The 14,761-nt window shown below is 43.2% G+C and overlaps 1 protein-coding gene and 1 long non-coding RNA gene across 2 annotated transcripts in view; both read left to right on the top strand.

Annotated features, from left to right (window-relative positions):
* The window catches only part of LOC135530983 (MICAL-like protein 2), a 32,176-nt gene extending 29,308 nt beyond the window's left edge, over nucleotides 1-2,868 (top strand). Inside the window, 1 exon segment of the mRNA XM_064959150.1 lies at nucleotides 277-2,868. Within this exon segment, the coding sequence (XP_064815222.1) occupies nucleotides 277-344 (68 nt within the window). The 3' untranslated portion in view covers nucleotides 345-2,868.
* LOC135531036 (uncharacterized) overlaps nucleotides 1-13,525 on the top strand; it is a 359,655-nt gene extending 346,130 nt beyond the window's left edge. The window contains exon 2 of the long non-coding RNA XR_010453942.1: nucleotides 7,317-13,525. This is a non-coding gene — a long non-coding RNA (uncharacterized LOC135531036). The remainder of the gene's footprint in view (nucleotides 1-7,316) is intronic.
* The last annotated feature ends 1,236 nt before the right edge of the window (nucleotides 13,526-14,761 follow it).

The raw sequence follows: 14,761 nt of genomic DNA, 5'->3' as shown, positions 1-14,761 counted from the left end.
TCATCCCATCCTCACTCTCTCTCGCTCTCATCCCATCCTCACTCTCTCTCGCTCTCATCCCATCCTCTCTCGCTCTCATCCCATCCTCTCTCGCTCTCATCCCATCCTCTCTCGCTCTCATCCCATCCTCTCTCGCTCTCATCCCATCCTCTCTCGCTCTCATCCCATCTTCTCTCGCTCTCATCCCATCCTCTCTCGCTCTCATCCCATCCTCTCTCGCTCTCATCCCATCCTCTCTCGCTCTCATCCCATCCTCTCTCTCGCTCTCTCTTTCAGACACAAAGAAAGAAAAGAAGAAGAAGTCCAGCTTTAAGTTGTTTGGTCGGAACAAGAAGGAGGGATGATCTCACGGGGAGGAGGGACACACTGTTACCCTGCTTGAGATGTGGTTATCACTGTTACCCTGCTTGAGATGTGGTTATCACTGTTACCCTGTTGAGATGTGGTTATCACTGTTACCCTGCTTGAGACGTGGTTATCACTGTTACCCTGCTTGAGACGTGGTTATCACTGTTACCCTGCTTGAGACGTGGTTATCACTGTTACCCTGCTTGAGACGTGGTTATCACTGTTACCCTGCTTGAGACGTGGTTATCACTGTTACCCTGTTGAGACGTGGTTATCACTGTTACCCTGCTTGAGATGTGGTTATCACTGTTACCCTGCTTGAGACGTGGTTATCACTGTTACCCTGCTTGAGACGTGGTTATCACTGTTACCCTGCTTGAGATGTGGTTATCACTGTTACCCTGCTTGAGATGTGGTTATCACTGTTACCCTGCTTGAGACGTGGTTATCACTGTTACCCTGCTTGAGATGTGGTTATCACTGTTACCCTGCTTGAGATGTGGTTATCACTGTTACCCTGCTTGAGATGTGGTTATCACTGTTACCCTGCTTGAGATGTGGTTATCACTGTTACCCTGCTTGAGATGTGGTTATCACTGTTACCCTGCTTGAGATGTGGTTATCACTGTTACCATGTTGAGATGTGGTTATCACTGTTACCATGTTGAGATGTGGTTATCACTGTTACCCTGCTTGAGACGTGGTTATCACTGTTACCCTGCTTGAGACGTGGTTATCACTGTTACCATGTTGAGATGTGGTTATCACTGTTACCCTGCTTGAGATGTGGTTATCACTGTTACCCTGCTTGAGACGTGGTTATCACTGTTACCCTGCTTGAGACGTGGTTATCACTGTTACCCTGTTGAGACGTGGTTATCACTGTTACCATGTTGAGATGTGGTTATCACTGTTACCATGTTGAGATGTGGTTATCACTGTTACCCTGCTTGAGACGTGGTTATCACTGTTACCCTGCTTGAGATGTGGTTATCACTGTTACCCTGCTTGAGACGTGGTTATCACTGTTACCATGTTGAGATGTGGTTATCACTGTTACCCTGCTTGAGATGTGGTTATCACTGTTACCCTGCTTGAGATGTGGTTATCACTGTTACCCTGCTTGAGACGTGGTTATCACTGTTACCCTGCTTGAGATGTGGTTATCACTGTTACCCTGCTTGAGATGTGGTTATCACTGTTACCCTGCTTGAGACGTGGTTATCACTGTTACCATGTTGAGATGTGGTTATCACTGTTACCCTGCTTGAGATGTGGTTATCACTGTTACCCTGCTTGAGACGTGGTTATCACTGTTACCATGTTGAGATGTGGTTATCACTGTTACCCTGCTTGAGATGTGGTTATCACTGTTACCCTGCTTGAGACGTGGTTATCACTGTTACCATGTTGAGATGTGGCTATCACTGTTACCATGTTGAGATGTGGTTATCACTGTTACCCTGCTTGAGACGTGGTTATCACTGTTACCCTGCTTGAGACGTGGTTATCACTGTTACCCTGCTTGAGATGTGGTTATCACTGTTACCCTGCTGAGATGTGGTTATCACTGTTACCCTGCTTGAGACGTGGTTATCACTGTTACCCTGCTTGAGATGTGGTTATCACTGTTACCCTGCTTGAGATGTGGTTATCACTGTTACCCTGCTTGAGACGTGGTTATCACTGTTACCATGTTGAGATGTGGTTATCACTGTTACCATGTTGAGACGTGGTTATCACTGTTACCCTGCTTGAGACGTGGTTATCACTGTTACCCTGCTTGAGATGTGGTTATCACTGTTACCCTGTTGAGATGTGGTTATCACTGTTACCCTGCTTGAGACGTGGTTATCACTGTTACCCTGCTTGAGATGTGGTTATCACTGTCATCATAGTTGATGTATTTAAGTCTGTTAGGTGTCTGGTTCATGTCTGTAATACCCTCCTGGCATGCGGGCGACCCCTCATTGTCATCCATGTCATCACACTGTCCTCTGTGTCAAGCTGATACCCAGTATAACACTACACCCAGCACATCCACACGGTGTCTGTCTGTATGTTGTGTGTGTGTGTGTGTGGTTAGTTAATCTGTATGATGGGGATTATGTAGGGATTAGAAGATATAAAAGGAACTACGGCCTTACTGCCTAGTAATGACTCACTGCTAATGGCTGACATCACTCAACCGTGTGTCTGTCTGTAAGTAATGACTCACTGCTAAACATCACTCAACCGTGTGTCTGGCTGTAAGTAATGACTCACTGCTAAACATCACTCAACCGTGTGTCTGTCTGTAAGTAATGACTCACTGCTAAACATCACTCAACCGTGTGTCTGGCTGTAAGTAATGACTCACTGCTAATGGCTGACATCACTCAACCGTGTGTCTGCCTGTCTAAGTAATGACTCACTGCTAAACATCACTCAACCGTGTGTCTGGCTGTAAGTAATGACTCACTGCTAAACATCACTCAACCGTGTGTCTGTCTGTAAGTAATGACTCACTGCTAAACATCACTCAACCGTGTGTCTGTCTGTAAGTAATGTAATGAGTCACTGCTAAACATCACTCAACCGTCTGTCTGTAAGTAATGTAATGACTCACTGCTAAACATCACTCAACCGTGTGTCTAAGTAATGACTCACTGCTAAACATCACTCAACCGTGTGTCTGGCTGTAAGTAATGACTCACTGCTAATGGCTGACATCACTCAACCGTGTGTCTGCCTGTCTAAGGAATGACTCACTGCTAAACATCACTCAACCGTGTGTCTGTCTGTCTAAGTAATGACTCACTGCTAAACATCACTCAACCGTGTGTCTGTCTGTAAGTAATGTAATGACTCACTGCTAAACATCACTCAACCGTCTGTCTGTAAATAATGACTCACTGCTAAACATCACTCAACCGTGTGTCTGTCTGTAAGTAATGTAATGACTCACTGCTAAACATCACTCAACCGTCTGTCTGTGAGTAATGACTCACTGCTAAACATCACTCAACCGTGTGTCTGTCTGTAAGTAATGTAATGACTCACTGCTAAACATCACTCAACCGTGTGTCTGTCTATAAGTAATGTAAGTAATGTTAGCTATGTAATCACCCCCCTTAGTTCGTTTTATAATGTTATGTCCTGACTCCAGATCAGATGTTAGCTCTGTAATCACCCCCCTTAGTTCGTTTTATAATGTTATGTCCTGACCCCAGATCAGTGATGAGTGTCTTATGAGCTTTTATTAAGCAGCATTTTGCGTTGATCAAAGTTAATGTGTATAAATGCTGGCCCTTCAGCCAAAGGTCTTTTATTCCTTATAAGAGACTCGCTGTTAGCCAGCCTGCCAGCATAGTGGAGTCTGCCACTAGCATAGTCAGTGTAGTCAGCTCAGCTATCACCATTGAGACCGTGTCTGTGCCTCGACCTAGGTTGCGCAAAACTAAACATGGCGGTGTTCGCCTTAGCAATCTCACTAGGATAAAGACCACCTCCATTCCTGTCATTATTGAAAGAGATCATGATACCTCACATCTCAAAATAGGGCTACTTAATGTTAGATCCCTTACTTCAAAGGCAATTATAGTCAATGAACTAATCACTGATCATAATCTTGATGTGATTGGCCTGACTGAAACATGGCTTAAGCCTGATGAATTTACTGTGTTAAATGAGGCCTCACCTCCTGGCTACACTAGTGACCATATCCCCCGTGCATCCCGCAAAGGCGGAGGTGTTGCTAACATTTACGATAGCAAATTTCAATTTACAAAAAAAAAAATGACGTTTTCGTCTTTTGAGCTTCTAGTCATGAAATCTATGCAGCCTACTCAATCACTTTTTATAGCTACTGTTTACAGGCCTCCTGGGTCATATACAGCGTTCCTCACTGAGTTCCCTGAATTCCTATCGGACCTTGTAGTCATAGCAGATAATATTCTAATCTTTGGTGACTTTAATATTCACATGGAAAAGTCCACAGACCCACTCCAAAAGGCTTTCGGAGCCATCATCGACTCAGTGGGTTTTGTCCAACATGTCTCTGGACCCACTCACTGTCACAGTCATACGCTGGACCTAGTTTTGTCCCATGGAATAAATGTTGTGGATCTTAATGTTTTTCCTCATAATCCAGGACTATCGGACCACCATTTTATTACGTTTGCAATTGCAACAAATAATCTGCTCAGACCCCAACCAAGGAACATCAAAAGTCGTGCTATAAATTCACAGACAACACAAAGATTCCTTGATGTCCTTCCAGATTCCCTCTGTCTACCCAATGACACCAGAGGACAAAAATCAGTTAACCACCTAACTGAGGAACTCAATTTAACCTTGCGCAATACCCTAGATGCAGTTGCACCCCTAAAAACTAAAAACATTTCTCATAAGAAACTAGCTCCCTGGTACACAGAAAATACCCGAGCTCTGAAGCAAGCTTCCAGAAAATTGGAACGGAAATGGCGCCACACCAAACTGGAAGTCTTCCGTCTAGCTTGGAAAGACAGTACCGTGCAGTACCGAAGAGCCCTTACTGCTGCTCGATCATCCTATTTTTCTAACTTAATTGAGGACAATAAGAACAATCCAAAATTCCTTTTTGATACGGTCGCAAAGCTAACTAAAAAGCAGCATTCCCCAAGAGAGGATGACTTTCACTTTAGCAGTGATAAATTCATGAACTTCTTTGAGGAAAAAATTATGATTATTAGAAAGCAAATTACAGACTCCTCCTTAAATCTGCGTATTCCTTCAAAGCTCAGTTGTCCTGAGTCTGCACAACTCTGCGTGGACCTAGGATCAAGAGAGACGCTCAAGTGTTTTAGTACTATATCTCTTGACACAATGATGAAAATAATCATGGCCTCTAAACCTTCAAGCTGCTTACTGGACCCTATTCCAACTAAACTACTGAAAGAGCTGCTTCCTGTGCTTGGCCCTCCTATGTTGAACATAATAAACGGCTCTCTATCCACCGGATGTGTACCAAACTCACTAAAAGTGGCAGTAATAAAGCCTCTCTTGAAAAAGCCAAACCTTGACCCAGAAAATATAAAAAACTATCGGCCTATATCGAATCTTCCATTCCTCTCAAAAATCTTAGAAAAGGCTGTTGCTCAGCAACTCACTGCCTTCCTGAAGACAAACAATGTATATGAAATGCTTCAGTCTGGTTTTAGACCCCATCATAGCACTGAGACGGCACTTGTGAAGGTGGTAAATGACATTTTAATGGCATCGGACCGAGGCTCTGCATCTGTCCTCGTGCTCCTAGACCTTAGTGCTGCTTTTGATACCATCGATCACCACATTCTTTTGGAGAGATTGGAAACCCAAATTGGTCTACACGGTCAAGTTCTGGCCTGGTTTAGATCTTATCTGTCGGAAAGATATCAGTTTGTCTCTGTGGATGGTTTGTCCTCTGACAAATCAACTGTAAATTTCGGTGTTCCTCAAGGTTCCGTTTTAGGACCGCTGTTGTTTTCACTATATATTTTACCTCTTGGGGATGTTATTCGAAAACATAATGTTAACTTTCACTGCTATGCGGATGATACACAGCTGTACATTTCAATGAAACATGGTGAAGCCCCAAAATTGCCCTCGCTAGAAGCATGTGTTTCAGACATAAGGAAGTGGATGGCAGCAAACTTTCTACTTTTAAACTCGGATAAAACAGAGATGCTTGTTCTAGGTCCCAAGAAACAAAGAGATCTTCTGTTGAATCTGACAATTAATCTTAATGGTTGTACAGTCATCTCAAATAAAACTGTGAAGGACCTCGGCGTTACTCTGGACCCTGATCTCTCTTTTGAAGAACATATCAAGACCATTTCAAGGACAGCTTTTTTCCATCTACGTAACATTGCAAAAATCAGAAACTTTCTGTCCAAAAATGATGCAGAAAAATTAATCCATGCTTTTGTCACTTCTAGGTTAGACTACTGCAATGCTCTACTTTCCGGCTACCCGGATAAAGCACTAAATAAACTTCAGTTAGTGCTAAATACGGCTGCTAGAATCCTGACTAGAACCAAAAAATTTGATCATATTACTCCAGTGCTAGCCTCCCTACACTGGCTTCCTGTCAAAGCAAGGGCTGATTTCAAGGTTTTACTGCTAACCTACAAAGCATTGCATGGGCTTGCTCCTACCTATCTCTCTGATTTGGTCCTGCCGTACATACCTACACGTACGCTACGGTCACAAGACGCAGGCCTCCTAATTGTCCCTAGAATTTCTAAGCAAACAGCTGGAGGCAGGGCTTTCTCCTATAGAGCTCCATTTTTATGGAACGGTCTGCCTACCCATGTCAGAGACGCAAACTCGGTCTCAACCTTTAAGTCTTTACTGAAGACTCATCTCTTCAGTGGGTCATATGATTGAGTGTAGTCTGGCCCAGGAGTGGGAAGGTGAACGGAAAGGCTCTGGAGCAACGAACCACCCTTGCTGTCTCTGCCTGGCCGGTTCCCCTCTTTCCACTGGGATTCTCTGCCTCTAACCCTATTACAGGGGCTGAGTCACTGGCTTGCTGGGGCTCTCTCATGCCGTCCCTGAGGGGGTGCGTCACCTGAGTGGGTTGATTCACTGATGTGGTCATCCTGTCTGGGTTGGCGCCCCCCCTTGGGTTGTGCCGTGGCGGAGATCTTTGCGGGCTATACTCAGCTTTGTCTCAGGATGGTAAGTTGGTGGTTGAAGATATCCCTCCAGTGGTGTGGGGGCTGTGCTTTGGCATAGTGGGTGGGGTTATATCCTTCCTGTTTGGCCCTGTCCGGGGGTGTCCTCGGGTGGGGCCACAGTGTCTCCTGACCCCTCCTGTCTCAGCCTTCAGTATTTATGCTGCAGTAGTTTATGTGTCGGGGGGCTGGGGTCAGTTTGTTATATCTGGAGTACTTCTCCTGTCCAATTCGGTGTCCTGTGTGAATCTAAGTGTGCGTTCTCTAATTCTCTCCTTCTCTCTCTCGGAGGACCTGAGCCCTAGGACCATGCCCCAGGACTACCTGACATGATGACTCCTTGCTGTCCCCAGTCCACCTGGCCGTGCTGCTGCTCCAGTTTCAACTGAACCGCGGCCCTAGGACCATGCCCCAGGACTACTTGACATGATGACTCCTTGCTGTCCCCAGTCCACCTGGCCGTGCTGCTGCTCCAGTTTCAACTGTTCTGCCTTATTATTATTCGACCATGCTGGTCATTTATGAACATTTGAACATCTTGGCCATGTTCTGTTATAATCTCTACCCGGCACAGCCAGAAGAGGACTGGCCACCCCACATAGCCTGGTTCCTCTCTAGGTTTCTTCCTAGGTTTTGGCTTTTCTAGGGAGTTTTTCCTAGCCACCGTGCTTCTACACCTGCATTGCTTGCTGTTTGGGGTTTTAGGCTGGGTTTCTGTACAGCACTTTGAGATATCAGCTGATGTACGAAGGGCTATATAAATAAATTTGATTTGATTTGATTTGATTTAACATTGTTATAATGATTAGTGGTGACTTGGTGACTTCACATTCTGTTATAATGATTAGTGGTGACTTGGTGACTTCACATTCTGTTATAATGATTAGTGGTGCCTTAGTGACTTCACATTCTGTTATAATGATCAGTGGTGCCTTGGTGACTTCACATTCTGTTATAATGATTAGTGGTGCCTTGGTGACATCACATTCTGTTATAATGATCAGTGGTGCCTTAGTGACTTCACATTCTGTTATAATGATCAGTGGTGCCTTGGTGACTTCACATTCTGTTATAATGATCAGTGGTGCCTTAGTGACTTCACATTCTGTTATAATGATTAGTGGTGCCTTGGTGACTTCACATTCTGTTATAATGATCAGTGGTGCCTTAGTGACTTCACATTCTGTTATAATGATCAGTAGTGACATCACATTCTGTTATAATGATTAGTGGTGCCTTGGTGACTTCACATTCTGTTATAATGATTAGTGGTGCCTTGGTGACTTCACATTCTGTTATAATGATCAGTGGTGCCTTGGTGACTTCACATTCTGTTATAATGATCAGTGGTGACATCACATTCTGTTATAATGATTAGTGGTGCCTTAGTGACATCACATTCTGTTATAATGATTAGTGGTGCCTTGGTGACTTCACATTCTGTTATAATGATTAGTGGTGCCTTGGTGACTTCACATTCTGTTATAATGATCAGTGGTGCCTTGGTGACTTCACATTCTGTTATAATGATCAGTGGTGACATCACATTCTGTTATAATGATCAGTGGTGACATCACATTATGTTATAATGATCAGTGGTGCCTTGGTGACATCACATTCTGTTATAATGATCAGTGGTGACATCACATTATGTTATAATGATCAGTGGTGCCTTAGTGACATCACATTCTGTTATAATGATCAGTGGTGCCTTAGTGACTTCACATTCTGTTATAATGATCAGTGGTGCCTTAGTGACTTCACAGTCTGTTATAATGATCAGTGGTGACTTAGTGACATCACATTCTGTTATAATGATCAGTGGTCCCTTAGTGACTTCACATTCTGTTATAGTGATTAGTGACATCACATTCTGTTATAGTGATCAGTGGTGCCTTAGTGACTTCACATTCTGTTATAGTGATCAGTGGTGCCTTAGTGACTTCACATTCTGTTATAATGATCAGTGGTGACATCACATTCTGTTATAATGATCAGTGGTGCCTTAGTGACTTCACATTCTGTTATAATGATCAGTGGTGCCTTGGTGACTTCACATTCTGTTATAATGATCAGTGACATCAAATTCTGTTATAATGATCAGTGGTGTCTTAGTGACATCACATTTTGTTATAATAATTAGTGACTTCACATTCTGTTATAATGATCAGTGGTGTCTTAGTGACATCACATTCTGTTATAATGATCAGTGGTGCCTTAGTGACTTCACATTCTGTTATAGTGATCAGTGGTACCTTGGTGACTTCACATTCTGTTATAATGATGAGTGACTTCACATTCTGTTATAATGATCAGTGGTGACATCACATTCTGTTATAATGATCAGTGGTGACATCACATTCTGTTATAATGATCAGTGGTGCCTTAGTCACATCACATTCTGTTATAATGATCAGTGGTGCCTTGGTGACTTCACATTCTGTTATAGTGATCAGTGGTGCCTTAGTGACTTCACATTCTGTTATAATGATCAGTGGTGCCTTAGTCACATCACATTCTGTTATAATGATCAGTGGTGCCTTAGTCACATCACATTCTGTTATAGTGATCAGTGGTGCCTTAGTGACTTCACATTCTGTTATAGTGATCAGTGGTGCCTTAGTGACTTCACATTCTGTTATAATGATCAGTGGTGCCTTAGTGACTTCACATTCTGTTATAATGATTAGTGGTGACATCACATTATGTTATAATGATCAGTGGTGCCTTAGTGACATCACATTCTGTTATAATGATCAGTGGTACCTTGGTGACATCACATTCTGTTATAATGATCAGTGGTGCCTTGGTGACATCACATTTTCTTATAATGATTAGTGGTGACATCACATTATGTTATAATGATCAGTGGTGCCTTGGTGACATCACATTCTGTTATAATGATCAGTGGTGCCTTGGTGACTTCACATTCTGTTATAATGATCAGTGGTGCCTTGGTGACATCACATTTTCTTATAATGATCAGTGGTGACATCACATTCTTTTATAATGATCAGTGGTGCCTTAGTGACTTCACATTCTGTTATAATGATCAGTGGTGCCTTTGCTGACATCACATTCTGTTATAATGATCAGTGGTGCCTTGGTGACATCACATTCTCTTATAATGATCAGTGGTGACATCACATTCTGTTATAGTGATCAGTGGTGCCTTAGTGACTTCACATTCTGTTATAATGATCAGTGGTGACATCACATTCTGTTATAATGATCAGTGGTGCCTTAGTGACTTCACATTCTGTTATAATGATCAGTGGTGACATCACATTCTGTTATAGTGATCAGTGGTGCCTTAGTGACATCACATTCTGTTATAATGATCAGTGGTGCCTTAGTGACTTCACATTCTGTTATAATGATCAGTGGTGACTTAGTGACATCACATTCTGTTATAATGATCAGTGGTGCCTTAGTGACTTCACATTCTGTTATAGTGATCAGTGGTGCCTTAGTGACTTCACATTCTGTTATAATGATTAGTGGTGCCTTGGTGACATCACATTCTGTTATAATGATTAGTGACATCACATTCTGTTATAATGATCAGTGGTGCCTTAGTCACATCACATTCTGTTATAATGATCAGTGGTGCCTTAGTGACTTCACATTCTGTTATAATGATCAGTGGTGCCTTAGTGACTTCACATTCTGTTATAATGATCAGTGGTGACTTAGTGACATCACATTCTGTTATAATGATCAGTGGTGCCTTAGTGACTTCACATTCTGTTATAGTGATCAGTGGTGCCTTAGTGACTTCACATTCTGTTATAATGATTAGTGGTGCCTTGGTGACATCACATTCTGTTATAATGATTAGTGACATCACATTCTGTTATAATGATCAGTGGTGCCTTAGTCACATCACATTCTGTTATAATGATCAGTGGTGCCTTAGTGACTTCACATTCTGTTATAATGATCAGTGGTGCCTTAGTGACTTCACATTCTGTTATAATGATTAGTGGTATAACATTCTGTTATAATGGTCAATAGTGGAAAACAGAAATGTGGCCAATTTTTGTCTTGTGGAGAAACCAGGAAGTGAATGATTTGACCAGGAAGTGAATGATTTGACCAGGAAGTGAATGTGTGAATGATTTGATCCATGTTGGATCTGAGCGTGAATGTGCTTTTCAAAATGGTCAATATCTGTGTCGTCATTGATGAGGGGCAATTTGTTTCAGCTAACGGCACTTTTAATAAATGACAATTAACTGTTTTCCTTTTAGATGGTTGTGTCAGAATTGAGACATTTTATGAATCTGTATAATTTGTGGTTTTATCAGAATGGAGAGTTGTCTTTCTAATTCAACACGCTGATATTGAAGGAGCTGTAATCAACTGTGGAAGGCAGACGACAGTTGGACCAAAACCACTAAAAGGGTGTAACTGCTCCTTTGTTCCCATGTGTCTGTCTCCCTGAATATACTGTCCCGTGTCTCCCTGAATATACTGTCCCGTGTCTCCCTGAATATACTGTCCCGTGTCTCCCTGAATATACTGTCCCGTGTCTCCCTGAATATACTGTCCCGTGTCTCCCTGAATATACTGTCCCGTGTCTCCCTGAATATACTGTCCCGTGTCTCCCTGAATATACTGTCCCGTGTCTCCCTGAATATACTGTCCCGTGTCTCCCTGAATATACTGTCCCGTGTCTCCCTGAATATACTGTCCCGTGTCTCCCTGAATATACTGTCCCGTGTCTCCCTGAATATACTGTCCCGTGTCTCCCTGAATATACTGTCCCGTGTCTCCCTGAATATACTGTCCCGTGTCTCCCTGAATATACTGTCCCGTGTCTCCCTGAATATACTGTCCCGTGTCTCCCTGAATATACTGTCCCGTGTCTCCCTGAATATACTGTCTCCCTGAATATACTGTCCCGTGTCTCCCTGAATATACTGTCTCCCTGAATATACTGTCCCGTGTCTCCCTGAATATACTGTCCCGTGTCTCCCTGAATATACTGTCCCGTGTCTCCCTGAATATACTGTCCCGTGTCTCCCTGAATATACTGTCCCGTGTCTCCCTGAATATAGTGTCTCCCTGAATATACTGTCCCGTGTCTCCCTGAATATACTGTCCCGTGTCTCCCTGAATATACTGTCTCCCGTCTCCCTGAATATACTGTCTCCCTGAATATACTGTCCCGTGTCTCCCTGAATATACTGTCTCCCTGAATATACTGTCCCGTGTCTCCCTGAATATACTGTCCCGTGTCTCCCTGAATATACTGTCCCGTGTCTCCCTGAATATACTGTCCCGTGTCTCCCTGAATATACTGTCCCGTGTCTCCCTGAATATACTGTCCCGTGTCTCCCTGAATATACTGTCCCGTGTCTCCCTGAATATACTGTCCCGTGTCTCCCTGAATATACTGTCCTGTCTCCCTGAATATACTGTCCCGTGTCTCCCTGAATATACTGTCCCGTGTCTCCCTGAATATACTGTCCAGTGTCTCCCTGAATATACTGTCCAGTGTCTCCCTGAATATACTGTCCCGTGTCTCCCTGAATATACTGTCCCGTGTCTCCCTGAATATACTGTCCCGTGTCTCCCTGAATATACTGTCCCGTGTCTCCCTGAATATACTGTCCCGTGTCTCCCTGAATATACTGTCCCGTGTCTCCCTGAATATACTGTCCTGTCTCCCTGAATATACTGTCCCGTGTCTCCCTGAATATACTGTCCTGTCTCCCTGAATATACTGTCTCCCTGAATATACTGTCCCGTGTCTCCCTGAATATACTGTCCCGTGTCTCCCTGAATATACTGTCCTGTCTCCCTGAATATACTGTCCCGTGTCTCCCTGAATATACTGTCTCCCTGAATATACTGTCCCGTGTCTCCCTGAATATACTGTCCCGTGTCTCCCTGAATATACTGTCCCGTGTCTCCCTGAATATACTGTCCAGTGTCTCCCTGAATATACTGTCCCGTGTCTCCCTGAATATACTGTCCCGTGTCTCCCTGAATATACTGTCCCGTGTCTCCCTGAATATACTGTCCCGTGTCTCCCTGAATATACTGTCCCGTGTCTCCCTGAATATACTGTCCCGTGTCTCCCTGAATATACTGTCTCCCTGAATATACTGTCCCGTGTCTCCCTGAATATACTGTCCCGTGTCTCCCTGAATATACTGTCTCCCTGAATATACTGTCCCGTGTCTCCCTGAATATACTGTCCCGTGTCTCCCTGAATATACTGTCCCGTGTCTCCCTGAATATACTGTCCCGTGTCTCCCTGAATATACTGTCCCGTGTCTCCCTGAATATACTGTCCCGTGTCTCCCTGAATATACTGTCCCGTGTCTCCCTGAATATACTGTCCCGTGTCTCCCTGAATATACTGTCCCGTGTCTCCCTGAATATACTGTCCCGTGTCTCCCTGAATATACTGTCCCGTGTCTCTGCTGTTTATTCCTGATATCTCTTTTTTTTCTTCTTCAATAAATTCAATAATGATGGAAAATGTACATTTTGCCCTGGTTTTTAAATATTTTGTTCCTCACTGTGTGTGTGTACGTACAGTTGCATTTCGAAGTTTACATACACTTATGTTGGAGTTATTAAAACTCGTTTTTCTACCACTCCACACATTTCTTGTTAACAAACTATAGTTTTGGCAAGTCGGTTAGGACATCTACTTTGGGCATGACACCATTTTTACAACAATTATTTACAGACAGATTATTTCACTTATAATTCACTGATTCACAATTCCAGTGGGTCAGAAGTTTACATACACTAAGTTGACTGTGCCTTTAAACAGCTTGGAAAATTCCAGAAAATGATGTCATGGCTTTAGAAGCTTCTGATAGGCTAATTGACAGCATTTGAGTCAATTGGAGGTTTACCTGTGGATGTATTTCAAGGCCTACCTTCAAACTCAGTGCCTCTTTGCTTGACATCATGGGAAAATGAAGAGAAATCAACCAAGACCTAAGGGAAAAATAATTGTAGACCTCCACAAATCTGGTTCATCCTTGGGAGAAATTTCCAAATGCCTGAGGTACCACGTTCATCTATACAAACAATAGTACGCAAGTATAAACACCATGGGACCACACAGCTGTCATACCGCTCAGGAAGGAGACTCATTCTGTCTCCTAGAGATGAACGTACTTTGGTGCGAAAAGTGCAAATCAATCCCAGAACAACAGCAAAAGACCTTGTGATGATTCTGGAGGAAACGGGTACAAAAGTATATATATCCACAGTAAAACGAGTCCTATATCGACATAACCTGAAAGGCCGCTCAGCAAGGAAGAAGCCACTGCTCCAAAACCGCCATAAAAAAACCAGACTATGGTTTGTAACTGCACATGGGGACAAAGATCGTACTTTTTAGAGAAATGTCCTCTGGTCTGATGAAACAAAAACAGAACTGTTTGGCCATAATGACCATCGTTATGTTTGGAGGAAAAAGAGGGATGCCTGCAAGCCGAAAAACACCATCCCAACCGTGAAGCACGGCGGTGATAGCATCATGTTGTTGGGGTGCTTTGCTACAGGAGGGACTGGTGCACTTCACAAAATAGATGGCATCATGAGGAAGGAAGATTATGTGGATATATTGAAGCAACATCTCAAGACATCAGTAAGGAAGTTAAATCTTGGTCACAAATGGGTCTTCCAAATGGACAATAACCCAAACATACTTCCAAAGTTGTGGCAAAATCGCTTAAGGACGACAAAGTCAAGGTATTGGA

Source organism: Oncorhynchus masou, chromosome 5 (assembly GCF_036934945.1).
Source record: "Oncorhynchus masou masou isolate Uvic2021 chromosome 5, UVic_Omas_1.1, whole genome shotgun sequence".
Taxonomy (NCBI): domain Eukaryota; kingdom Metazoa; phylum Chordata; class Actinopteri; order Salmoniformes; family Salmonidae; genus Oncorhynchus; species Oncorhynchus masou.
The sequence above is the reverse complement of the archived record's forward strand: the minus strand, read 5'-3'. Positions and strand labels throughout refer to the sequence as shown.